The sequence below is a fragment of the Sorex araneus genome, chromosome 5 (genome assembly GCF_027595985.1).
Source record: "Sorex araneus isolate mSorAra2 chromosome 5, mSorAra2.pri, whole genome shotgun sequence".
NCBI classification, from domain to species: domain Eukaryota; kingdom Metazoa; phylum Chordata; class Mammalia; order Eulipotyphla; family Soricidae; genus Sorex; species Sorex araneus.
In genome coordinates this window covers 111,406,806-111,432,830 of record NC_073306.1, presented here as the reverse complement: position 1 = coordinate 111,432,830, position 26,025 = coordinate 111,406,806, and the positions used below count along the sequence as shown (strand labels likewise).

The 26,025-nt window shown below is 58.7% G+C and overlaps 2 protein-coding genes across 2 annotated transcripts; both read right to left on the bottom strand.

The window, feature by feature from the left end:
* Positions 1-2,319: 2,319 nt before the first annotated feature.
* On the bottom strand, positions 2,320-18,052 carry KCNK17 (potassium two pore domain channel subfamily K member 17). The gene is made up of 5 exons (XM_004619339.2): positions 17,768-18,052; positions 14,271-14,385; positions 9,349-9,509; positions 8,788-8,962; positions 2,320-3,799 (listed from the first exon to the last, which is right to left on the bottom strand). Exons 1-5 carry the CDS (start codon positions 17,987-17,989, stop codon positions 3,489-3,491), a joined length of 984 nt encoding a protein of 327 aa, XP_004619396.2. The 5' UTR covers positions 17,990-18,052; the 3' UTR covers positions 2,320-3,488.
* A 1,798-nt stretch (positions 18,053-19,850) lies between these two features.
* Positions 19,851-24,751, bottom strand: KCNK16 (potassium two pore domain channel subfamily K member 16). The gene is made up of 5 exons (XM_004619331.1): positions 24,539-24,751; positions 22,422-22,536; positions 21,242-21,408; positions 20,349-20,514; positions 19,851-20,074 (listed from the first exon to the last, which is right to left on the bottom strand). The coding sequence occupies exons 1-5, from the start codon at positions 24,749-24,751 to the stop codon at positions 19,851-19,853; spliced, it is 885 nt and encodes a 294-aa protein (XP_004619388.1).
* Positions 24,752-26,025: the final 1,274 nt, after the last annotated feature.

The window sequence follows — 26,025 nt, the reverse complement described above, 5'->3', positions numbered from 1 at the left end:
GGGAGAGAAACCAACATTTTTTGAGCCCAATTATGTGCCAGACACAATCTGGTGATTTCTCATCCATTACTCACTCCCCACACTCAGCAAAACATTCCTGAGGTTAGTATCAAGATTTCTGTTTTAGGGTTAGAAAGACAGTGTCTAGACCCGGAGAGGTTATGTGACTTCTCAAATATTGCAGAGTAAGCAAGTAATATTCCCATCTACCTGTGACGGGGGTAGAAAAATGAAGGAAAGTTGATTTGAGAGGAGGTGAAGAGTTTGGAATATCGGTAGCGGCCAAACGTCTGCCCAGCTCTGCTTGCTCGCCTCTGGTGAACATGCTGGGGCGAGGGGCTGGGGGCATCTCTGCCCCTACAAAACCATAAATGGTGTAGCAGAGTCAGAGCGCTGGGGCACTTCTAGGCCTTAGGTTGGGTGGGTGAGGGGCTGGGAGAGGGTTTGAAATTAGAAAGCAGGGGCAGGGGCTGAGGGTCTTGGGCCGAGAGACCTGGGCCTGCTCTCCCCAGGATCTCAAGGAATATGCTAACTGGAGGCTGTGTGTTGGGGGTGGGCAGGAGGGCTGGGCCACGCTGTGTGTGGCTTGCTGAGGGCGTGGGGGAGCTGACTTCAGGGCAGTGCTCTCTGGGCCTGGAGCCCAGGGCGGGGACCTGGTGAGGTAAGGGCCCCAGGGAATTGGGTTTGGGGGAGTCGCAGCATAGCTGTTGCTCCCACATCTCAGGCTAAGGAAGTGCTCTGGCTCCACTGTCAGCTTCTGAGGCCCCACATGGACTCTACATGGAGTGGACAGTCCTGCTCCAGCCACCGAGAAAGAGCCCAAGGGCCTGGGGCCTGCATGTGTGTGCAACTGAGGAACACATCCAGGGTGTGTGTGTGTGTGTGTGTGTGCGCACGCAAGCACATGTGTGCATGACAGAGAGACAGAGCGAGAGAATAAGGCTCTCAGAAGCCAAAGGAAGAGGATAGAGATGGGTGGGGCCAGGAACTGCTGTGTGTGTGTGTGGGGGGGGAACATGGGGACTGAAGCCAAGAGAACAGAAGTTCTAAGGCATATTCTGCAGAGCCAGCATCTTTCATATGGGGAAACTGAGGCACAGAAAGGGGAGTGGTTGATTAGGACCACACAAGTTTCAAAGGAAGAGGCTCCCTGGCTCGCAGAGACCCCTCTGGCCCAGCTCGAGACACTCACAGGACAGGTGGTACCCGTGGGAAAAGTGGTAAAGGCTTCTGGTCTTAATTTCCAACGGAACTTTCACCCCCACATCTTAAAACAGCAATCTGAAGGTACTAGAGGTGATGGGTGAAAGAGATTAAAGGGGTCAATTATTTCGAGTTGGATATAAACTTGACTCTGGCGGTAATCACGATGAGTTATAATACTGAAACTTATGTAATATTCTAAGGCAGTGTGGCCGTAACAAAGACAGAAGTAGGAATCACATACACACGCAGAAAGAAGAACCCCCTGACCAAGCCAGGGCAAAATGGTTAAGTGAGTCTATAGGCCCCGGAATCATTCATACCAGATCTCCCGCCGATCAAACCCCAACTCCAAATATGCGCACGGTGAGTGTCACATCAGATGGCCCAGATGGTCACGGAGTAGCGCACGTGACAAGCACCTGGCTGGTCCCGGACATAGTCATGGTGTAGAGCAAAAGGGATGGTCCCGGGTTGTGATGAGGGTCCAGGGCGCGGCAGGAGTGGTCCCAGGCTGCCATGGGGTGCAGTAGCAGAGCGGAAGGACGGGCTCCTGCCTGTCATGGGGCCTGTTCCAACATGGATCCGCATGCGGGTGGGGTCTGACTGCACCAGAGCTGCCAGTGCTGCCCGCCAGGGTGAGCCCAGGACCCCCGAGGCTGCTCCACCCCGTCCCCGATGGCCTTGGGCTCCTGGTCCGCCTGGTTTCTGACCGCCCTGCCTCCTGTCTGGAGGGAAGCCCCGTGTCCATCCTGTGCTTCCGGGCAGGGAGGACGCAGCGCTCGGCGCACTCAGGAGCCTAGGGACTCATCTGGCTGGCCTTGAGCAAGGTCCGTGCCCTCCACACTGTCCCCCCTGCTCCGTGGTCCACCTGTTCCTCCCGCCCACGCCTCTCTAGGGCGCCCACCACAGCTTCTCATCACCCACCACACCCCGCCCCAAACCACCACCGGTCCCAGGGTCACCTCCCCTCGCTGCCTGCCACATCTCACACCAGAGTTGTGGTCAGTATTCTCATTGGCCGTGGGCTGACAGCTGCAAAGGACTGGTCAATCAGAAGGTCGTCACCACACCACGGCCCACTGCCCATCCCTAGCCCCCTAGGCTGTTCCCCTCCTGGGCCAGATGTTTCTGAGCCGGGTGCATGTGGATAGATGATGAGAGAGAGACTTTGGCCAGAGAGAGACAGGCCATGAATGAGAAAGGGGCTGCTAGCCCCCCTTTCTGGGGTGTTAGGATGTGCCCTGCAGGCTTCCAGCAACCCCCTCCTCATCCTAACAAGTCCTTCCTTGCCTGGCCCAGAAGCAGACACAGGAGCCGGTGTGTGATCACAGGTGTTTGTTGCGGGTCTGGCCTTGGTCTGCTGAGGGTCGCAAGCAGATGGCATGAACAGGGCAGTGTAACAACACTTCCTTCTTCCTTGGCCAAAAGACTGTCCCTGGCCAGGTCCAGGACACCTGAGGCTGAGGGTTTGTCCAGAGGGAGAAGCCCCATAGAGCTCCTGGGTCCCTGGAGGATGTTGCAGGGAAGGAAATAAGCAGATGCCCACTCGGGCCGAGAGCCCAGCACACCCAGTGCTGGTGCGAGTGAGGGGTCTGGGCACTCGGGTGTGTGTCTGGTACAAGGCTGTGCGTCACTCAGAAGCAGCCCCAAGTGAGACTTTTCAGCAGAAGTACGACAGCCCGCCTGGAAGTGCTCTGGCCATGCCAACCATGGTGGTAGTAGCCATCCAGTGCCCGGAGCGGCGCCCTGCTACTCAACCTGCCTTCTCCCCAGCTCTGGGTGAGTTTCTCGGTGTGACTCTGGTCTCGGAGGCTGCCTCTGTCTCTTCAGCGTGTCGAGATGAGGTTTGATTGTGGGTGACAGAAATACCTGAGTATTAAGTGAGAGTTGTTTATTTCCCACGTCAGGGAGTTCTGCTGGCATCCCGTCCACCTTGGTTGGAGCGACTCTGTAAACATCAGGCTCCGGGATGGTGTCCCCTCCCTCTTGCCTGGTCTCTGCCTCCTAGTGCAACGTGGCGGCCAGCACACTGGCCACCGTAACCACACTGCCGGCTAGATGAGGAAGCAGGGGAGGGGAGCAGCTGCCGCCCATCCTTCCCTGAGAACGGCACAACCAGAAGTCACACAGAGCATTTCTTTGTGCATCCTATTGGGGGAAATGTAATCATACAGCGATATCTAGTCTCTAGAAAGAAACAAATATCTTTAGTCTGGCGGTCACGCGCCAAGGTGACAGCAAGGACGGTATGGCTGGAGAAGACGGAGCAAGCCTGGAGTCAATCAGCTATTCTTCCCACGACACCCAGCTCGAGCAGAGGCTTCCTGGGGCTGTGGGACTCCCGGGGGCCCCTCCAGACAGCAGCCTGGCTGTGGGGAACGGGGCTCTGTCTCCCCCTTCGCCCCCTGCCTCCAGCTCTGGGGCCTGAAGTCCCCAGTGTCGCCACGGTGGTAGCAGGAACAAGGTCTCCGGGGGCTCTCCAGCAGGGACAGGATGAGTTGGATGATGAGGGCCAGCCACGCCATCCCAAAGAGGATCCACAGAGACACAGTGTTCTTGTACCACAGCGGGTATGTCCGGGAGGGGTCCATCCCTGGCAGAGAGGGAAGGCAGCACTGTAGTCCAGGGGTAGCACTGTAGCACTGTTGTCCCATTGTTCATCGATTTGCTTGAGCGGGCACCAGTAACGTCTCATCGTGAGACTTGTTGTTACTGTTTTTAGCATATTAAATACGCCACGGGGAGCTTGCCAGGCTCTGAGGTGTGGGCGGGATACTCTCGGTAGGTAGCTGGGCACTCGAAAAGGGACTGAGAAATCAAACCAGGGTTGGTTGTGTGCAAGGCAAATGCCCTACCTGCTGTGCTATTGCTCCAGTCCAGGGAAAAGGGTGAGGAATTGACCTTGCACACCACAGACCCAGCACCTTATGGTCTTATGGTCCCTTGAACATCACCAGGGTCACACCCGAGCACAAAGTCAGAAATATCCCCAGCACTGCTGGGTGCTTGGCCTAACCCCCTCCTCCTCTTCTTCAAAATAAAAACTGTCAATTCTGAGGAGTCCAGGAAGCCTTCCTTCATGGACACCCTGCATTTGCAAACTAAAATTCCTCCTTATGTTTCTGTGGGAGTCTGAGGTCCAAGCCACTGGTTCTGAAAATGCTTGTGCCCTGGGTCAGCAGAATCTGTCAGGAACACACAGGACCGCAGCCTGCTCAAACCTACTGTATCAAACACAAACCCTCTAAAATATTCTGATGTATTCTCTGTTGTTTGCCTGTCTCTAGTTTTATTTTCTTAAAAAAAAAAATTGTTTTTTGGGCCACACTGGACTGTGCCCAGGGCTTATTTCTCTGCTCTCAGGGATCACTCCTGGCGGGCTCTCGGAACCATAGGGATGTTGAGAGTTGAACAGGAGTCGGCTGCTTGCAAGCGTCCTAACTGATTTTGTTCTTGTTTTAGTTTATCTGATGGGAGGCAACTTGTCCAGAGTTTGAGCAAGAACAGGTGTGTGACTGACCTGTCTCCTGTCTCGGTTCTTTTGTGTTTTGGCCACACCTGGCTGTGCCTGCTGTGGCTTTGTGCCCAGGGATCACTCTTGGTGCTGCTCGGGGACTGCTTTGGTGCTGGAGATAGAATCCGGGTCAGCCCCATGCGAGGAAAGTGCCTTAACCCCAGTCACTCTCTCTCCAGCTCCATCCTGCCTCTGCCTCAGTGCTTTTTTTTCTTTTTTTCCAGATTTTTGGGCCACACCTGGTGATGCACAGGGGTTACTCCTGGCTCATGCACTCAGGAATTACTCCTGGCGGTGCTCAGGGGACCCTATGGGATGCTGGGAATCGAACCCCCGGTTGGCCGCATGCAAGGCAAACGCCCTGTGCTATTGCACCAGCCCCCTGCCTCAGTTCTTATTGATGCATCTTTCCCCTGTCCAACCTCTCTTATCTAGGGAAGAGGTGTTTGAAATGCTTCTGCCTTCCTGAATTTTAAGTGAAACCAAACTTGTTCCCCCAGGACTGTCCCGCGCTCAGTGTGGTGCTCCTGCCCCTTCTCCCCCCAGGCCCCTCTCTCATCCTTCCTGCCTGGGGCCTTTGTGGAATTCTCAGCTCCAAGGCTCTTCATTTCCAATTCCTCTTGGCCTGGAGGAACTTCCCTGTTTCCTTCAACTTCTCTGAAAGCAGGCAGATCCGCTCAGATCTGTTCTCAATCTGTTTTCTGCTGATGTTGGGGGTGGAACTTAGGGGTCCGAGCTTCATCCCCGCTCCTCTCTCTGGGCCTTGGTTTTCTCACAAGCACAATGCACACGACCAAAGTCTGCCTTTAGCACAGTCGTCTGTGCCACAAGGTCACACCTCTGCTGTGCTCAGAACGGGTCCTGGAACCTAACCGATGCCCCAGACCTGTAGATGGGTGATTGGGATTCAGATGGGGGTGCCCATGTGGATAAGAGGATGGCACAAGGAATGGCAAAGGGAGGGGACAGGCTGGGTCCCAGTGAGACTTAGCTATGCCGTGTCAGGGGCCTGTCCTGGAATTTAGCTCCCCCACCTGTGCCTGGGGTCAGCTTGCCTCTCTCACTAGATGGGGAACCCTCAAAGCTGACTTGTCCTGCTCCCTTCTCAAGGTCCATCTCTTTCCTAGCTCTCTGCGCCCGCCCTCTGCCCCTCTGTCCCCTCTGCCTGCATCCTGTCCTTGTCCCAAGACAATCTTGCAGCTCTGATTTCCTAGGCCCCAGCTTGGTGCTGAGACTCCACGCGGCTCTGGAGCCAACCCCACCGCCTGGCGAAAGGGGATTCAATTAAACTGATTGGGTTATGGGGGTCCCGATTCCGCTGGTGCTCCAAATGAGATCAGTGAAGTCAGCTCTCCGGCCCTCAGCTCAGGCAGCTCCTGGCAGCAGAGAGGAGGGAGTCTTCTTCCCCTTGATTTCATTATTTTAAAGCTTAAATTGTAAGCGGCAGGAGATTTGGCAGCTGGCAAGGCTCTGGGCTGAGTTGCTAATGCAATTGGGGGCCTCGGGGGAGTTGGCAGGGCTGAAGCGGGAGGAGTAGGTCCTTGTGACTCTACAGAGGCTTGGCTAGAGCCTCCGCACAGGGCTGCTGAGGCCAGTGCTGCCTGCAGCTGCTGGCCCAGGGCTGGATCCTGTCCCGATCCCCATTTAAGACTCTTTTTTGTTTGTTTTTGTGGAGATGCTCCCCAGGCAGTGCTCAGAAGACTCGGGGGCCACTCCCAGAGTTTCTCAGCCAACTGGGCTGGTGGTTCAGTGCAAGGGCCCAAGGATGTGATGTTGCTCGGGTCCTGCCTCCTGTGGATACTGGGTCACTCCAGCAGTGCTTGGGGACCTTCAGGACTGTGCCCCGTGCTCAGAGGACAGAGCTGGGGGTGATCATGTGTGAGGTACATGCCTTCATCCTTATATTCCTTCTGGCTCGGAGAGTTTGTGTGTGAATCTGGGGGCCGCTGACAGTGAAGTCCACTGTTGGTGCAGAGGGCTCCGGGCTTCAGCCAGGGATGGGGTGCTCTCAGTGTGGTGCTGGGGGCCACCCATGCTCCCCCGATAGGTGCTGGGCTGCAACTCTGCACCTCAGCCCAGCCTGGGAGCCCTCTCCGGCCTGTACCCCAGAGAGAGGGCTGTGACCCTGCCCTGCAGGACCAGCGGGAGACAGAGGCCACAGGGAGGGGGCTTTGGCTGGGGTCTCCAGCCTTGGACCTGCCCTGGGCTTGCTGCCTGCCACACCCCCCACCCCAGATGAGCCCCTGTGACCTCAGAGGAGCCTGCAGGCACCCAAGCAACTGCCAAGAAGACTGCTGGGACGACAAGCTGGGACCATACTCCCCACTGGGAGGGGTGGGTGGAAGGGGGACTCTGGGAGACCTGAGCCCCTGGAAGGGTTCACAGAGAAGCAGCACCCTCTGACAGTCCTCACTTCTGGGCGGGGGGGCGGGGGACTAGAGGACCTTCCATCTAGAGGACCCTCTGCCTCTGCCCTGCTCTGCACAGGGGACCTCCTTGTGGAGACTCCCCCAGCCCACCACTGCTCCAAGCAAACTTCCAGGGGCGGCAGCTGTCCCCACCTGAGACAGATTCTGGGAGCCCTGGTGACGAGTGGGCACCTGAGACTGTCTCTGGGGGACCCTGTTCCCACTTCCTCCACCTGCTCCTTGCTGGGGACCATCACTGGGGGTGGTAGGGAGGCTGCCCAGGGCCTGTCTTACTGACACCCTGGACTGGGGGAGGGGGTAAAAGGGCACTCCCCGGGGCAAAAGGGGGGACACAGAGTGAAGAGGGAGGCACCACCTTCCAGACTTAGTCCAGGGCCTGGGACTCAGTCCTCAGACTGGGAAAGCACCAGAAGGTTGCAGAGAAGCGAGGACATGTGGCCGGATATCACTCCTCGTATGTGAAGGTCCTCAGAGCCAAGGAGAGGGCGGGAGAGGGGCTGTGCACCCCAAGACAGTCACTGTGCTACTGTGGTGACACCATGGCCAGCAGTGACAGCAGCGCAGAGTCAGAAGGACAGGGGTGAGCATTCTCACCAGGGACACCCTCCCGGCTCTGAACCCTCTTCCTGGGAAAACGTAGAGAAGGCTGGGGAGAAGGCTGCAGGGGGTCAGCCATCAGCCGGCCAGTGTGCTCTCTTCAGAGGGGAACACCGAGGCCCCCGAAAGGAGATTAAATTTGGGAGCCAGACATGTCTTAGGTCAGAGAAATGCCTCACAGGGGCACATGTGGGAGCTGATCCCTGGCACGGCATGGCACGGCCTCTGAGCACTGAGTGCCAAGGATGGAAACCAAACCCTAACCCAACCGACACAGGACCAGACCCCCAGTTCCCTAGCTGTGCAGCCCGGCGGGAGCTTGGCCTCTCTGAGCTCCATCTCTCTCCGGAGTGAACTGGATCAGCCCCATCTGCTAGGTCTTTTGCCAAGACGCTCCGATGTGCCAGACTGGGCGCTCTCTGAGGGTGTAGAGAGACCTTTCTGTGTCAGGGCCACAGATCCCAGATGCCCGCCAGGGGCCTTGCAGTGGTCACTGCCCTGGGGCCAGTCTCCAGGCCAGGAGCAGGGCTGCTGAGGCTGGGCGGGGGCCTCCACCCCTTGCGGGGTGAGTGACTCAGTTCTAGGACTCAGACTGTCTGCTGGGACCCTGAGCCCTGGGAGGTTGGGACTCAGCACCCGGGGCCACGAGAAGCTCCGAGTTCCATGGGCCAGAGTGATGTGGGGAGGAGAGAGCTGGGACATGGGGCGGGGGAGGGACTCCCCCTTTCTGTGGGCTCTGAGAGCATCAGTTGAGCACCAGGAGGTCGCGCAGCCCTCAGCCCTGGGTTTAACAAGATGCCCAGGACCGGTGACCACCCTGAAGCAAAGGGTTCGAACTCCACTGTCACTTTACAGCTGGGTGGCCTTAGCTCTGTCATATGACAAAGGTGAAATGTGCCAAAGGCACGGCGGCCTCTGGACTCTGGGGTGCCAAGCTCCATGCCCAGCTTGGGTCTCTGGAGAGCCTGGGTTCCAGGGGAGCAGAGCACTGGCCAGGCAGCCCTGGAGTGAGGACACCTGTGCCGCCTCTGGGGCACTCACCGATCACGTAGTCCCCGAAGCCCACGGTGCTGAGTGTCATGAAGGCGAAGTAGAAGCTCTCCACGTAGGACCAGCCCTCCATGCTGGAGAAGAGCAGCGGCGGCAGCAGCAGGAAGAGCAGGAGCCCTGAGGCGAGGGCGCCCGAGCCTGCCAGCCACCGGGCCTTGGTCGGGTCCTGTGGGTACACGGAGGATCCCCGGGGCCTGGCCACCTCTTCTCTACTCTCAGAGGTCCCTTCTGTCCTCAACTGCCACCGCTTCTCCCACTGATGCCCCATTCTGGGCAGTGACCCGTCCCCCTGATTCCATCCCCCACTCCACACACACACACACACACACACGTGCACACACACACACATAAGCACACACACACGTGCATACACACGCATACACACATGTGCACACACGCACACACATACACACAGGCACACATGCACGCGTGCACACACATGCACACATATACATACCTGTGCACACACGCACACACATGCACACACATACATATACACACATTTGCGCACATACACGTGCATGCACGCACAAACTCCCACAGCCTCCTCACCTGCCAGGTGTTCCCCAGCCTGCGAGCGCAGCCGTGCACACCCCGCTTCATGAGGCGCCCCAGCTGGTTGAGCACCACCAGGTTGAGGGGGATCCCCACAAGAGCGAAGAAGATGCAGAAGAGGCGGGCGGCCATCGTGTGGGGGCTCAGGTTGCCGTAGCCTGGGGCGAGATGGGGGCACTTCAGGGAGCCTGCTCACCCAGGGGCTCCTTCTGCCGCTAGACACAGCAGCTGGTATTGTTCTCTCTGTCGCGGGCACTGCTCAGGCCCCGGACCACTCATCAAATCTGGCCAGGGTGACAACCGGCTGAGTGGTCTGCTCAGGACCCCCACTGTGGGGGCCACAGGCTCATCCCTCCGGGGCCTCCTGTGCTGTAGGCCGGGCAGCTGGGAGGCCGTGTGCTACCAGGGAAGTGCTTCTGAGTGAGCCACTGCCCTGGTCAGCGGCTGACATTGGCCTTTGCCAGGCCCTGCGCAAGGACCATTTGTCCACTCCCAACCTCACAGTCACCCTTGCCAGTGGGTGGTGGGCTCAGGTGTGTTTACTTTTGCATTTGGGCCACGTCTGGGGATGCTCAGGGGTTACTCCAGGCTCTGCGCTCAGAGCTACCCCTGGTGGGGCTCTTGGGACCACATGCTGGGGATGGAGCCCGGGTCAGCCTCTTGCAAAGCAAGTGTCCCACCTGCATTACCATTGCTCGGGCCCCAGCCCCAGATTTTATGGATGGGAAAAGCCCAGTTCTAGGCAGCTGAGTGGAGTGTGTGAGTCAAGCCATTGATGATGAGAACCCCTGTCTTTCCCTCTTGGCACTGGCCCCTCTCCTGGGGCCCACTGTGCCTTCAAACCCAGGCCCACTACACCATAGGCATGACTGGCCACTGGATCCAGGTCCCCTCCAGGCAGCCCTACTGGGCTCGCCCCCACTGGCACCACCCAGCTGAGTCTCTAAGTGGGTGGGTTGCTCCTGCCAGCACTCTTTCCCATGGCAAGTGGCTTGGAAGTCTCAGGTTCTCTATACCCAGGGTCCCTCTAAGGCCGAGGGGTGAGGCGGAGCCCTCAGGACTTGGTTTGGGCATGAGCATGTGTGTACATGTATGTGTGTGATGGGTGTGTGTGTGCAGGGGTTAAGGGGCAGGCCGAGGTGTCCCTGAAAGGGTATTGCTGGCCTGAATACCCTCTTCCTGCTTCTCGTTTCCCTCTAGCTACACCCTCCTGCTTGCCACCACTGTTTCATCTGCGTAAGATGCAAGCCTCATCCATAAACTCAGTGGGAAGTCATGAGGGAAGAGACAGCATGGGTGGAACTTGTGGTGACCTCGCTGGGTGACAGACAGCTGGGGACGGAAGAGCTGTGCCTGGTGGAATATGAACCAACGGAGCCAAGCACGTGGCAAAACCCAACAAAATGAACTTTCAGACTTGTGAGAACTACGGTGCTCCCAGGGGGAGGGGTGGTGGGAAGGAAGAGTGGGCTTCGACGTGTCAGGATGGCATTGAACTTGGATGGCAGGGATGGGGATGGTGACACAGTCAGAGGTGTCACACCCACAGTCCCCGACACTGGGAACCCTTGGTAAGTCAATAAAAAGCAAAACTTAGAAAATAAACAAGGGGCTGGAGAGTTAGTACAGTGGGAAGGGTGCTTGCCTTACATGCGACTGACCCAGGTTCGATCCCCAACATCCCACGTGGCCCCCTGAATACTGCCAGGAGTGAGTCCCTGAGCTCAGAGCCAGGAGTCAGCCCTGAGCGCCACCAGTGTGCCCCCCACCTCTCTTATTAAAGAAATAAAATTAAGCACAAATCCAATTATGCTTTCCCTCCCTGTCTGAGTCCCAGCTGTTCCCACACTTCCCAGCTCTCTCCCCACAGAACTGCAGCCCCCTCGTGCCTCTGTGCCTTAGAACACACCCCCCCACCCCAGGAGTGGGGCTTGGAGGGGCCCAATCAAGTCCTGCCCTGCTGGTGTCACCTCCGGTACCCTGCAGGGATGGGAGGGAGCCTGCTGCATCAAAAGGCGTTGCTTTCCTGTCTGCCTGTCCCCCGCACCCTAGGGCCCCACGAGAGGAAGGGCTGGACCCTAACCATCTCTCCGTTCTCAGTAGCTGCTCAGGACTGGCAGCAGAGATTCCCTGCGTGTGTGCTGAGTGAGCACACACTGGATGAATGAGCCATGCGGGAGTGCTAGTGGGACTACACCCTGTCCGTACCACTTCCTAACACAGCCGGACCCTCCTCTACCCCCACTCCCCACTCCTTGTGTACTGCACTGTTATCACTCTCCCTCTTGGAGGGGCTCAGGGGCCTCCGTCCCTTAGCACCCGGAGGAGGGGAGGGCAGTCGAGCCTGAATGGAGGCACTTGGAGATGCGCTACGGATGGGAAAGAGACCCTCAAGCACCAGCCGCCATAAGCGTCTGCTGAGTGGATGGACGAAGGAAACATTGTAGCTGCTGCTGACCCGACTTGATTTTTTTCTTTTTTTTCTTTCTTTGGTCACACCCAGAGATGCTCAGGGGTTAGTCCGGACTCTGCACTCAGAAATTACTCCTGGCGTTTCCTGGGGAACATATGGGATGCTGAGGATCGAACCCAGGTGGGCCGCATACAGACGCCTCCCAGCTGTGGTATCGGCCAGTGCCGCCGGCTGGCTCGGCTTTGAGTCTGGGGACACCATGGGCCTCCCAGGAGCCACACACATCTTACTCACTTCTAGTTTCCTCCTCCAAGAGGACAGGGGAAGGTAGATTCTTCCCCTCTTCTTCAGTTCCCAGAAAAAAAGCCCCGTGTTTGTCAGTCACCTCTCCACCCTCCCCTCACTGAGGCCCCTTCCCCACATGTGGATGCCCCCACGGCCCACCATCTTGTCCCTGGAAGGACTCTCTCGGCCTGACATCCAGGAGACTTTTCCCAGCCAGCCCCCACGGGCCCATGGAGCCTCTCACGTCAGCAGTCTCCAGCACCTCTTCTGCTCTACCCTCCGCCCGGCCCAAACCTCCCTTCAAGGGCCCTCCCCAGTCTCTGTGGGCGGGTCCCAGCACCTCTGAACTCAGCCCCACTCTCTTCTCAGCCCTCTCCAGCTACCAGAACCTTCTCAAGTCCTTCAGATGCCCTGGCCACGCTCTGCCCCAGGACACTTGCTGCCGAGAGAGTGAGTCTCTTTCTCCTTGCTCCTTATTTCCGTCACATCTTGGCCACAGAGCTGTATCAGACAGGGGTGGCCTCGCCCACATGACCCCGATCAGCCTTGTTATTCAGACCCCTTACCAGAGGATTCTCCAGCACCTGATCCTCTACCAGATGTGCCCCACACTTGACTCTCAGTCTCCCCGTGGCAGGGGCTTGCTGGTTTGCTCGAACACACCCGGAATTGCCAACTACCCTGGTGGGATCGAGTCAGTGGAGAGAGGGGTGCGCAAAGAAGCAAACTGGGATGAAGTTTGAACATGAGCCATGTGGCTGCAGGCCTGTCCCAAGGCTCAAGAGGAGCTTTGTTCTTCTAGAACCCAATTCCTTTAGGGTGTGGAAAGCCCTGCCTCCCGAGGGAACAGGAGGACCACGGGGACAGCACTCTGCTCTATGCTCAGAGGACCCTGGAGTCTCTGTGTGAATGTGTATGTGAAACAGTGCCCGTTTATGTGAGTGGATATACACATGTGCGAGTGCTTAAGTGCATATGTGCACATATGTACATGAGTGTAGAGTATGTGCTGTGGATATGTGTGTTGTGAATACTGTGTGTATGTGCACATATATGCATGTGAGTAGGTATGCGTGTGTGAGTCTGTGTGGATGCATGTGGCTGTGTTGGAGCATGAGTTGTGAGGACTGTATGTGTGTCTGCATGTGGGTGTGTGTGTGTTTGGGGATCAGAGGTTCGCCTTTCCCGTCTCAGAGCTGGCTGGGACAGCCTCGAGGGAGGAGGGAGTGGGGAGGATGCTGTGTGTGTGTGCGGGGGGAGTCTCGGCCAGGAACGGAAGTGCTGGGAGGATACTGTGGACTCTGAGTTTGGCGGCCCAGGCCAGAGGGTGGGGAGGAGGTGGGCTCAGCCCCCGTGAGCGTGCTCTGTAGGTCAGTAATGGGTACGAAGGCATTGTGAGAGCCCATCACTGGACACAGGCTTTCCACCCTGGGTGAAAGGCGCCGGGGCTCCCGGATGCTTGTCTCACGGTGTGGGGCTCCTATGGTCCCCGTGGAGTCAGACACCTGGAGAAGCACGAACTGGTTTCACAGAGAGGTGGGCTGCAGGGCTGGGAGGCCGCAGCTGGTCTCCCTGAGAGGTGCCCGAGGGAGCGCAAGCCACCAGCAGGCTTGGCCTGCCACCTGGTGGCACCTCCGGAGACAGGCAGGGCCTACAGGCAGGGCGGTGGGGGGTGGCTTCGCCCGGCCCCGCTCCTGTCCTTTCCTTCCCTGCCACCCCACCGCCCCCCCTCCCTGACCGTGCGGAGAAACAGAAGAGAAATCTGTCCCAGCGTCTCTGTGAGTGACAGAGGAGGGTGTGGTGAAGAGTGCAAGGGACACGGGGACCTCGGTGAGCTGAGGAGATGCCTCCAGGAATGACCCCCTCCCTCCATAGTCTGGGAACAAGGGCGAGTCGGTTCCAGTAGCGTCTGCTCCTCTTTCCTTCCCAGTTTCCCCTCAAGCCCCACCCCTCACCTGGGTAGCCCCGTGCGCAGTGCTGGGGAGGGCCGTGTGTGGTGGGGGGGATTTATGAAAGTGGGAGGTCTACACTGCTGCCCCTCTCGGCTGTCTCCTGAGAAGTCCCCTGGAGCATGCTTCTCGGACCAAACTCTGGGGCTGGTGCTGCAGAGCCTGGTGGGTGTGGTCCGCAGGGCCCGAGACTCTGCTCCTGAGAGGTCCTGTCCCTCAGGGAGGCTGCCCCCCTCCCAGCGCCACACACCCCTGCCCCCTCCTGCTCTTACCAATGGTGGTGATGGTGGACACGGAAAAGAAGAAGGAGCCCACGAACTCCCAGCGTCCCATGCTGGTGGTGTTGCTAAGAGCGAGCGTCCCTCTTTTGTACTCTTGGACGATGTCCTGGAGGAGAGGCTGCAGTGACCACCAGGCTCTGGGGGGCAATTTGACCCTGCGGTATTCACACACAGTCATGCACACAGACCTATGCAGACACAGGCACACACAAAAGCATGCAAAGGCACATACATGTGTGCAGAAACAGCCAAATGCACACTCGGGTATATAAACAGACACACACATGCATGTACACAGGCACCCACATACATTTGCACACAGGTGCACATGCATGTACAAGTGCATACACGCATGCATACACAGGCCTGCAGACTCAGTGACAACCCTCATGACTGTGGTGTGTCGCAGCTGGCCCAGGGCTCCCTGGGGGCAGGGGGAATGTTCCCCCCACTCTGTACCCTGGAACCGTGCAGTGTGGATCTTACGACTGGAAGAATGCCTCCATTTGCTTCCTCCTGGGCACAGCTACTCCTGCAGCTTGGGCTGCAGAGGATGGGGACACAACGGAGACAGCCCTAACAGACTCCACCACAGTGCAAGCCCGCAGCTCTGCACATTAAGGCTTGCGGCGGTATGAGAATGGGCTAAACACTCCACTTCCGGGCAGGCTCAGGGAGCCCCCTGCAGACTGCGCAGAGAGGGCTGGTGTGCAGCCCGGGTCTGCTCCCCAGAATCTCATGGTCTCCCAAGCACTGCAGGCTCTCACCTCCAAGGGACATGCTGAGAGAATCCTCTGAGCACCACTAGGAGTAGCTTACCCTCTGCCCTACCCAGCTTCCTTGTGCCTCAGTTTCCTTATTTGTAAAGTAGGAACACCAGACCCAGTAAAGGAGAGGGCTCTTCCCTCCTCGCCTGGGTCCTCTGTGTCTATACGGAACATGCATCCTTCTGGTGCCCTTGTGAAGCTCCACTAATCTCGGGGCCCTCTGAGACCTCCAGATTCTTTTTGTTGTTGTTTTGTTTTGGGGTCATGCCCAGTTGTGCTCAGGGACTTACTCTTGGCTCTGTGCTCAGGGATCACTCCTGGTAGTACTAGATCATATAGGGTGTTGGGGATTGAACCCTAGTCAGCTGTGTGTAAGGCCTTACCCCTGTCCTATCTCCTCACCTCTACAATAAAGATTCTTTCCTCGCCGACTCCCTTTTAGTTCCACCAGGCTTCAGAGGTCTGGTGAGAGGGAGTGAGGCATGCGTGTGAACTCAGAGCCGCAGCTGGCACAGGGCAATGCCATGCTCCTATCTGCACTATTGCTACATGACGTAGTAGGATAATGACAAGGTGTTTGCTCTGATGGGGTGGGCTGGGAAAGCTGCCTGAAGGTCTTCCCTGGGTTGGATCAGACGGTTCCAGAGGGAAGGACATTTAGCTAGATGATGGACCAGCAGGAACAAAAGGTGCCTGGAAGGGGAAGCTGAAAGGCAGAGGGGACCCAGGCCGCGGGGGCTCAGTGATGCCGGGGCAGAGTGGCAGGTTCTACTCACCCCTGCCCGCAATCACTGAGCAAAGGGCCTCAGGGCCAGGCCTCTGTGTGGCAGTCAGAGGGAGAGAGATGGAGTGAGCACAATGGACACCTTGGATGAGGGGCAGGGAGGGACAGAGAAGAAACTGGAAAACTGGGCCACCTCAGGCCGTCAGGTGTGAGGAGGGACGGAGCCTTTGAGACCCCTTGTAGTGGGAGTGGATGTGACCACTGACCCAAAATTTTGACAGGTGTGTGTGTGTGTGTGTGTGTGCGTGCGTGCATGCGCACGTGCATGCATGTGTGTTGGGGTGGCGCAGGGCTGAGAGGAGGAAGAACATTCATTCTTGGGCAGGGCTGGGGTGTGGGGATTGACACCCTCCAGGAAGCCACCAGAAAAGTGTCTGGGTCTCGTGGGAGAGCTAATCCTGCAGATGGCAGCCAGTCCCAGGCTCGAGGAAGGGATCACAGCTGGGCCGGAGCAGCAGGAGGGGTGTGTGTGTGTGTGTGTGTATGGGAGGAGTGTGCAGGCTGAGAGGGCATCTCAGCAGAGATGCCTCCGCAAGCTACATTAACACTGCTTGTGAGGCTAACAGGACCATGCCCTGGGCCTCAGTTTCATCATCTCTGTAATGGGGATGATGGCAACAGTGCGTAGGACAGAGGCAGGTGGGAGTGAATTGACATAGATTAAAATGCCAAGAATGGGGTCAGGGAGCTAGTGTAGGAGTGTCTACATGGCACGCTGGGTGTGGTTCTCTTGGTCTCTGACCCGATGGGACGCAAGCATATCAACCACTAGCATTGATTCGTCTGTCCAGCTGGAGCTGAGACACTCCCCCACCCCACCCCATCCCTGCAGGAACAGTGCTAGGTACTAGGTACACAGCAGTGGCACCCAAGGGCTCCCTGATCTAGTGGCAGCAGTCACTGTCTTCTGCAGGCTGCAGGAGGCTCACCATCACAGTGACGCTGGGGCTGGGGCACGTGTGTGTGTGTGTGTGGGGGCGGGGTGGGCCTCTGCCTCCACCCCAGCCCCCTCCCTGACCTTCCCACACAGACTGCTCTGCTGCTGGCCCAGGGCCACTCTGGGAGGCCTCTGGACCCCAGGCCCCCTGCCTGCTTTGCGTGGGAGCGTCTGGAAGGCAGGACTGGGAGTTACAGGCTGGGGTGCAGCAGTCTGGGGCCAGGAGCAAGCAGGGCCTGAGTTGTAACCGCCCCCCAAATCTGAACAGCTCCCAGACCAGCATGCTGAGGCCAGGGTGTGTGGGGACGGACTCTGAGGGGACCTCCATCCAGCCTCTCACCCCCCGTACGTCCCTCCCCATCTCCCTGCCAGCCTGGAATTCTCTGGGACCCCAGGAGGTTTCCCAGAACCTTCCAATCCCTGCCCCCCGCCCCCCCCCCCCATGTTTCCTTTGGTCCTTCCCCGGGCTCCGCCTCTAGCTGGGCTCAGTGCCCAGTGCCCGGTGTCCAAAACTCCGAGTAACTTGGCCGCTTCTTTTGGAGCTGGGTGTGTACACTTTGAGACCCTCTCTCCGGCCCACTGCTCCCCACTCCCGCAGTGGGCCCCTGGCACCCGGACTGCCCAACGCCCCCCACCGTCTCCACCTTCATCCACGAATTTCTATGGGGGTGGGGGAGGCGGGGCGGTGGGAAGGGGTCGCAGGGCCTTGATCACCTCCTGGTCCAGGGTCTGAGGGTTCCTGCCCCCGACCCCAGGCCACTGTGTCCCTGGGGTCCTCTTCAGATCCAGGGGCCACCGCCCACCCTCCCCGCGCCCCTGCACAAGAGTGGCCCGGTCCAACCGACACTCTGCCCTGCCCAGCTCCTGGCTCAGGCTTCCCCACGCCCCCCCAGGCCTCCTCCCTGCCCGACAGGCTCCCCTGGCCCCTCTCTGCCCGACAGGCGCCCCCAGGGCCCTTCCCCGACAGGCGCCCCCAGGCCCCTGGCCGCGCGCCCCTGACCCGGATCAGCGAGTCCAGCGCCGGGTCGCCCAGGCACGGGAAGGCCTGCAGCAGCTCCCTCCGGACTTGCTCGAACTTGGCGGTGGAGTTCATGGCCGCGGGGCCCTCCAGCATCCAGAAGACGCCGGTGCCCAGCGCCAGATAGGCCAGGTAGACGAGGAGCAGCAGCACCGTCGCGGGCAGCGCGTGGCACCGGGCCCTGCCCGGGGCGGCTCTCAGCATCCTGGGGCACGAGGGCTGTGTCCAGGCAGGGGACGGCGGCGGGAGCCCCGCGGCCCTCCAGACAGCGCCCCGCCTCCGCCCACGTTCCTCCCGAGGGGCCGCACCCGTCCGCCCAATCCCAGGACCACAGGGACCTGGCCGCGGGGCTCGGCCCCGCCCCACCGCCGGCTGCGGGAGGGAAGGCCCAGCCCCCTGCAAGTCCTGTGGGCAGTCGTCGGAGGAACGGCCTGTGGCGCACAGCGGGAAGAGAAAGCAGCCAAATTTATTGTCTCAGGCCCTGCCCAAGTCCCTGGACCCTGGGACGCTGGCCAAGGACTGGCCGGACCCTCCTCCATGCATCTCGCCCCTGCCGGAGGGTGGCAGGTGTGGGCTAGTTCATTTCCTGCGGCTACGGAGGCTCTCCAATGCCCCCCACACTTGCTACACGTAGACTGGGACAGCCTGGGGGGTCCCCAGGGCTCCAGGCCTCTCCCCTTACCTGGACGTGGGGGGTGTAACTGGGGGTCTGGCCATGCAGAGCCTTCCCCAACGCCCTGGGGAGCCCTCTCTGCTTTTGGGTCTTGGCTGGGCCACCTCCCGAGTCCCTGGCAGGGAGACGTAGGACAGAGACTCTTCCCCAACCGACTCCTCGACCCGGACCTGGGATGCCTGGATCTGACAGGAGCTGGGGCTGCAGAGAGAACTCCCAGGGGAGCCCAAGCCCAGAGCTGATATTCTGGACATCCTCTGCGGTCTGCTGGCACTCCGGTTTCCCAGGGGGGACGCCAAGACTCATGCAGAGGACCAGGGGGCCGTATGAACAGATGTGGATGGGTGGGACCAGAGTGATAGGACACTTGGGAGGGCATTTGCCTTGCACCTGAGCAACCCAGGTTCGATCTCCGGCACCCCATATGGTCCCCCGAGCCTGCTAGGAGTGGTTCCTGAGTGCAGACCCAGGAGTAAGCCCTGACACCACTGAATGTGGCCCCCAAACCAAAGAAAATTTAAAGAAAGAAAAAAAGTGTTTAGGCAACTAAGAACTCACACACTGTTTCCAGGCAGCTGTTGGTGTCGGGGTGAGGGGAGTAGGGGGCAGGGAGGGAGGGAGGGGAGTAGGGGGCCGGGAGGGAGGGAGGGGAAAGGCACGAGGGGGAAGGCTGCCAGCTGGCTTCCTGGGGACAGGTACCCTGTTTGCATGGGGCTGCCCCAAAGCCTCTGCTTCCCCCTCCGAGTCTGGCACTGCCCTGGGCCCTTGTCCTACCCCAGACAGATCTGCCTCAGCAGACGGGGCCCTGGGTGGTGCTGCCTCTCTGTGATCTAGTCCCGAGGCTCCACTAGGTGCGTGTGGAAGCCTGGAGCTCGCGGCACAGAGTGGGGACCTGGAAAATACAGTGTGCACAGAGCCAGTGAGGCAAGCCCGAGTCCCCAGCACTGGCTGCTCCGAGAAGGCCCCCGGGGAGTGCCACAGGGATCCTGCCACAGTGATGAAGCCAGCCTGGCTGCTTCCAATCTTTCTGGCTCTCTCTTTCTCTGCTTCTCAGGGGCTACTCCTGGCTCAGCGCTTGGGAGTCACTCCCCGCGGTGCTCAGGGGACCAGGAGGAGCTGGGATTGAACTCAGGGCTCAGCTAGGCAAAGCCTGTGCTGCAGACGGCTGAGCCAGCTCTCCTGCAGGGCTGGGGGGTCAAGGCACACCTCTTGCTCCTCACACTGTCTTGGACCCTGTCTCTGTGCTTTCTGGCACTTTCCTGTCTGCTTTCTCCAGAGAGCTCTGGGCCAGGGCTCTGACTGGAGATGGCAGAGGAAGAGGTGGGGCAGGAAATCCAAAGGGTGGGCTGGGGAAGCTGGGAGCTGCTCCAGAGGCTCCGGCGGGGGGGGACCTCATGAAGATATGGGGATCTTCTGAGGCCTGGGGAGCCCATCGGCCTCGGGGGTGCTCCCCTCCTTGAGACCAAGGCTCCAGCTGATGAGCCCCAGGCGGGCACATCTGCGCAGAAGCAGGGGGCCCAGCGGGAGGACCAGCGCCAGCCACGCCAGGCCCACGAGGATCCAGATGGCCGCCAGGCTCCGGTATATCGGGATGTAGTGCTTGCTGGGGTCTGTGCCTGGCAGGGAAGGGGAGGGGTAAATGCCAGTGGTCTGAGGAAACAACCACCCCCAGACTCCAGAGGGCCCTGACAGTCCTTTCAGACCCAGGTCTGCCCCAGAGAGTCCTGAAAGGAAGGGCCAGGTCCCAGCCCCGTGACTTGCCGAGACTCAGCAGCAGCCAGAACACCCCAGGCTCTTGGATCGGCAGGAGTGCCCCCTCGCCGCCCCATGGACATCTCTCTGAACCAGGGTGGTCCCCATCCCGAGAGAGGGGGCTGACTGCTTTCTCACCGACCACGTAGTCCCCGAAGCCGATGGTGCTGAGGGTGACGAAGGCAAAGTAGAAACCCTCGCTGAAGCTCCAGCCCTCCACGTGACTGAAGACCATGGGCGGGAAGATGAGGATGGCCAGCGTGCCCAGGGCCAGGAACAGAACCAGGCCGAACAGCTGCAGGAGCTGGGAGGGAGTAGATCCAGGACATAGTCAGGGGGGTGTCTGGGGCAAACCTGAGTGTGACTGAACCTCAGCCTGAGTTAGAGCCCCCCCCTTCCTCAGCCCCTTCCGGCCATGCAGACCCGTGGCTGGGGCTGGCATCTCTGTGTGCATCATCCTGCCCTAAATTTAGTCTTATCTGAATTTAGTTAAATTAGAATTTGGACATTCCTTCAGGCTCGGGCAATTACCCTTAAACATCCTAGGGCCTCAGGTGGGGGACCGAGCAGATCCCTCTACCCTTTTTGCACAAGCATCTTTAAGGGACCCAGTGGTCAATGGGGTGGGCCCCAGGCATTGGGCTGGATGGACTCGTGAAAAGCAAGTGTGATGGAGTTTCACGATGGACACAGAGATGACCCCCCTCCCCCAAGAAGCCCATGTGACCCCCGTTAAGAGTCAACCTTCCACCGCCAGATCCTTTGGGCTTTCTTTCAGCTGCAGAGAAGTGCTGGGCTGCCAAGACGCAGCCCCCAAAGGCCAGCCAGATTGGGGCAGGGGCTTAAAGGCCTGGCTGCCCCAGGGAAGGTGGGTGAGGCCCTGAGCTCCTGAAGGAGCTGCCCACACCAGCTTTCCCTGCTTTCACCCATGTCCTCTGCTCAATCCTTTATTCCATAACTGTCTACCCGCCGCCCCCCCAAGCCCCTATGGCACTGTCAGTTGCCAGAGGTCTCAGCATGACTGTCCCTACCTGAGAGCGCCTGGGCTGGTCCTCCCACCTCTGGAAGGTGACCAGGTGGGCACGCAGCCCGGTGCCCAGGTGGTTGAGGAAGATCACGTTGAGTGGGATGCCCACCAGAGCATAGAAGACACAGAAGACCTGGCCTGCCTCTGTGCTGGGCGCCAGGTTCCCGTATCCTGCGGGGGAGGACATGTAGAAGGATGGGGAGAAAGAGCTCCGAAGGACTTCCCTGACCCCCAACTCTAACAGAGGGTGGTCTTCCACCACTTCTGGGGAGAGCAATTTTTATGGATCCTCAAGCTAGAATGACCTCTGCTCACAAGAAGATGCTCATCCATCAGAAGAGGTCTTTAAAGGCCCATTTCAGATGGCACCACCTCCAGGAAGTCTCCTGACTGCACCCTCTTCCTGTCAAGGAGGTGTGATTCCCCACAGTCCTTAGGCTGTTCCTATCTGATGAAAGATCTGCTTTGTTGTTGGTGTGCTTATCTTACTCCTCTCTATTGGATTGGAAACTCCTTGAGCATTGAACGTGGGTCTGATCCAACTTTAGTTTTTATTTCTGCTGGCTGATCCAAGTTGAAGCCCCACCCTTACCCCCTTTAGTCTGCCTTGCATGCTGCTTGAGTTCAAGGAAGGTGTGCGCCATTGGACCTACTTGCTTCTTCAGGGTCTAGAGTTTCCTTGCAGGTCACCCATGTTTTCTGACTGGGGGATTCTGCAGACACTGGCAGTGGCGTGTGATCTCAAGACCCTTGAGGATTCCCACAGATGGGTAAGTAGTTCCTGTACATGCAAGTGATCATCCCTCCAAGTCCCTGGACTTCTCAGAGATTTCCCGGTAGCAGGAGTGTGTGTGGCCCTTGTGCAGGCACCGGTGCTAGAGGACAGCTGCACGTGGGACAGGTCTGCACCAGGGACGGCAGGAGATGCTGCGTGGGACTGAGCACCCTCGCCTCTGGAGCTGGGGTGCAGATGGGCTTCCCAGCGCGGCCGAGCCTTCCGCCCCAACCTGCTCAACCCCCCAAACTTCACTGCCTCTTTTCTTCCCAACGTCACTGTCCCACTTCTCTACTCGGGCTCCTAGGAACTATCTCCTAGTCAAGCCACTTTCTTACCCTGGTCTCTGCTACTGGGGAACACAGTCGGGGAGCGGAGTTGGGGGGACCCTTCTCCCCACAGCCACTACCTATGGTGGTGACCACCGTGCCTGCGAAGAAGAAGCTGCTGCCGAAGTCCCAGTTGCTGGGGTTGGTGGAGTTGCCCTTGGGGTTCACGCCCTTCACCCAGGCCTCCAGGATGACCTACGATGGGGAGACAGAAAGGACATGGGAAGAAGAGGAAGACGGCAGCTTGGCTGTTGGCTGAGCACTTAGCAGGGAGCTTTCATGCCATGTCATTGAATGAGATTCTTGGAGAATATCATTTCCCTTTCAAGAACAAGGGTGTGAAGGTCAGCGTGGCAAATGACTCGCCCAAGATTGTTGGATTCCCAATCTACTGTCTGCCTCAGTGGCCAGGGCTGGCTGATGGGTGGGAAAAGGGCTGAGAAGGTGAGGCAGAGGCCTAGGGAGTGGTTGAGGCGGGAAGCGGCCTATGGCCAAGAAGGTACGGTGTCCATTGATTGCTGGGGGACAATCAGGAGAATCAGGGTGTTGTTGTAGTGAGGACTTTCTTGGACCATGGGGTTTGGGGAGCAGAGGGAAGCCACAGGGCTCTCCTCCTAGGGGACCAAAGCCCCAGGAACCAAGAGCTTGAGATGAGCTGAGAGGCTTGCTCTTTGCTGCCCCCTCGTGGGTCCTGACCCGGGCCTAAAGGAGAAATTCCATTAGCTGTCAGGGCAAGGTGTGTGTGTGTGTGTGTGTGTGTGTGTGTGTGTGTGTGTGTGTGTTACGGGCATATGCATGTTTTGTGTATGGCATATATGCAGGAGCAGAACCCCATAGGTCCCCCAAACTCAAACCTAGGTCTCTTGGTCCTGACCCCGGGCCCTACAGTTTTGGAGTTGGGCAGGGCCCACTCCTGCCTCAGCTTCCCCCCAGGCCTGAAGCTGTCAGCCGGTAGAAGCAGGAGGCAGCAGCGGGGTGGGGGTGGGGCGGCTCAGGCCTCTCGTCCTGTGGGAACTGTGTGCCCCGCTGGGTGAGAGCACTCAGGCTGGGCTGGGCGTCCTGACAGCGCTGGCAGGAACATGCAGACCTGAACTCCCCTCTTTCCCAGATACCGCGGCCAGCAGCGTGGCCAGCCTGCCAGGACCCCCTCTCCCCCGGGAGCAGCCCTGGCCTTGAGCCCTGGCTGGCTGCATCCTGGCGCAGACCTGAACTTCCCATCCAGCTGAGCAGGATGAGGGGCCTCTGACACAGCCACGGACTTCTGGGCTGCAGAAAGCCAGGCGGGGCCTGGGGGAGCCCATCCTCAGCACTGCTTTGAGCAGGCTTACGTGCTTGCTGTTCTCCAGGCCTGGACAGGAGAGGGCTTCTCGTCCCGGCACCTGCCTGCCTCCCTGCTCGCTGGCCCCTGGCTCCTCCCAGTCCTCCACAGGAGGCTGGAGATGCTCAAGGGTTCTGCTCCCTCGGGAGACTCGGGCGGGGCGGTCAGGGTTGGTCAGAGCAGGGACAGGTTGTCAGATGCCAGCGATCCTGAGCAGGAGCACTGGGCTTAGGAGCGGGGAGGGAGGCAGGTTCTGCTGACCCTCTGGAGGTTTGAGGGTGCCTATGCTCAATCCCCCTCTGCCCCCAGAGCAAAAAAGGGGCCTGTGGCCCCAGCTCTGAGTTGTAATGAAGCAAGAAAAATACATGTATCTGCAGCAGGAAGCTCATTTCCTGGAAGAAAGGGCCTGGTAAGGTCCTTCACAGCTCTAGAAAGTTCTCTCCGACCACCTACCCCTTCTGTCACTGCCTAGGTTGTCCTGGGGTCTTGGCATGGCCTGAGCCCTTCTCATCCAAGCCCCTGGCTTTGCTGGAATGTTCTCCCCCAGCAGTGCTCAGGGTGCCATGTGGTACTGGGGTGGGACTCAGGGTCTTCCTTTTGCGAGGTGGCACCGTCTCCCTGCCTGAGGAGGAGAGGGGGCACTGTGGCTGTGCCGATACTCAGTATCCAGCTGGTGCCACCCTGCAGAGGAAGAAATGAGGTCCAGAGAGTTTAGGTGACTTGCCCTATGTCACACAGCAGTTTGGCTGGAGACCAGGGCCAGGAAGCCAGTGTAAGTTTCCCTGGATCTCTGTCCACCAGCTTGTTTCCAACAGAGCATTGCTCTGGGGGACTGCACTGACCTGTCCACCCCCCCCCCCTCCGGCGTGCCCTCCGCACCTCTACAAACTGCTCCAGAGCGCGCTGGTCCAGGCAGGTGTAGTTCTTCAGGAAGTGCAGCTTCTCCACCTGGAACTGGTCCCGGGAGTTCGACTCTGCCTCCTTCTCCAGCAGCTGGAAGATGCTGGCACCGAGCAGCAGGTAGCAGACGTAGGCCAGCAGCAGGGGCAGTGCCCGGCCGCCCCAGCAGCCGCAGAGCCTCGTGGGGGGCATGGTGCGACTGGCCCAGGCCCTGGGCTGGCTGAGGGAACTTCTTGCCTGTCCCGTCCTCCTCTTTTTCCTGGGCTCAGGCTCAGGTTTGGGCCAGGGGAGTCTGAGCAGCGCTGCTCGGTGTGGCTGCACTAAGTAGCCGGTGTGCAAACAAGCCTGTCACCCCTCGCCAGTTACTTTCTCTCCACGGAAAAAAAGGGACCCTCAGAGGAACCTCCTGGGTCTCCTGAGTTCACCGGGTCCTTCTCTGCCTCCAAATCAAAAGGTGTTTGGGGGCCAAATTTAATTCTGCCAGCCCCTGCTCTAGCCACCCCACCTGGCCCCCTCAGCAGCCCCCAGTCTTGTATCCACAAACGCTTCAAGCCCCCAAGCTTGGGAGTCGGGAAGGAATCAGAATGTATGAATAAACCTTGTACTCAGTTGCCTAGGCAACGGACTGGGGCTCGGAGCATTGCCCTGCCCATTGGGGGAACCCAGAGATGAGTAAATGGGGTGACGAATCAGGGCAGAGCAAACAGACAGAGGACAATCTCTGTCTAGGGCAGTATCGAGGCGGATGCTCCTAATAAATGGCATGCATTTGCCTTCTAGCTTTCGCTGATAAATTTTCCTTGCATGAAATCCTTTAACAGGTTCCCTTCAGAAGAGAATAACTTGGTGTGACTGTTTAAGAGAAAGCAGAAGGCACCTAGCCCTGGGGTGATGGCCATGATTCTGGGTGGGCAGAATTTGGGCGTTTCTATCTCTTCTCTCCTTCGTGGGAGGCGGGCATGTTTGGGCAACAACTTTACCAAGAGACGGTCTTTGGATGTCCCACTCACACAGCCAAGGCCAACAATCGAGTAAGTTCTCGGAAGGTTCGTAGAGTTGTGCAGACAGCCCCACGGTTGATTTGTGATTCCAACAGAGTTCCAACCCCTCAAAGGAAACCCTGTGCCCATCTTCCTCTGCTTTCTATTTCTTTTGCTTTGTTTTGTTTGGGGAGGGGGGCACACCTGGTAGTGCTCAGGGCATACTGCTGGTTCTGTGCTCAGAGTTCACTCCTGGTTGGGCTCTGGGGACCATATGGGGTGCAGGGGATGGAAACTGGGTCAGTTGTGTGCAAAGCAAGAGCCTTCCGCTCTCTACTATCTCTCCGGTCCTATTTCTGAGGATCTGCGTATGTCAACATTTTATAGAAATGGAATCATACGCTCTGCGTGCTCTGTGTCTGGCTTCTTGAATTTCCGTGTTTCCAGAGCCGTGCACAGGGCGGCAAGTCAGACCTTTAGTGTGCT

Excerpts from the sequence above, each read along its gene's own strand:
- KCNK17 (XM_004619339.2), bottom strand. The coding sequence starts at position 17,989 with ATGCTGAGAGCCGCCCCGGGCAGGGCCCGGTGCCACGCGCTGCCCGCG. Across the intron at positions 9,510-14,270 it reads GTCCACCATCACCACCATTG|GCTACGGCAACCTGAGCCCC; the intron begins GTAAGAGCAGGA and ends ATCTCGCCCCAG. Across the intron at positions 3,800-8,787 it reads CTTCGGGGACTACGTGATCG|GGATGGACCCCTCCCGGACA; the intron begins GTGAGTGCCCCA and ends CCTCTCTGCCAG.
- KCNK16 (XM_004619331.1), bottom strand. The coding sequence starts at position 24,751 with ATGCCCCCCACGAGGCTCTGCGGCTGCTGGGGCGGCCGGGCACTGCCC. Across the intron at positions 21,409-22,421 it reads CACGGTGGTCACCACCATAG|GATACGGGAACCTGGCGCCC; the intron begins GTAGTGGCTGTG and ends CCTCCCCCGCAG. Across the intron at positions 20,075-20,348 it reads CTTCGGGGACTACGTGGTCG|GCACAGACCCCAGCAAGCAC; the intron begins GTGAGAAAGCAG and ends CTTCCCTGCCAG.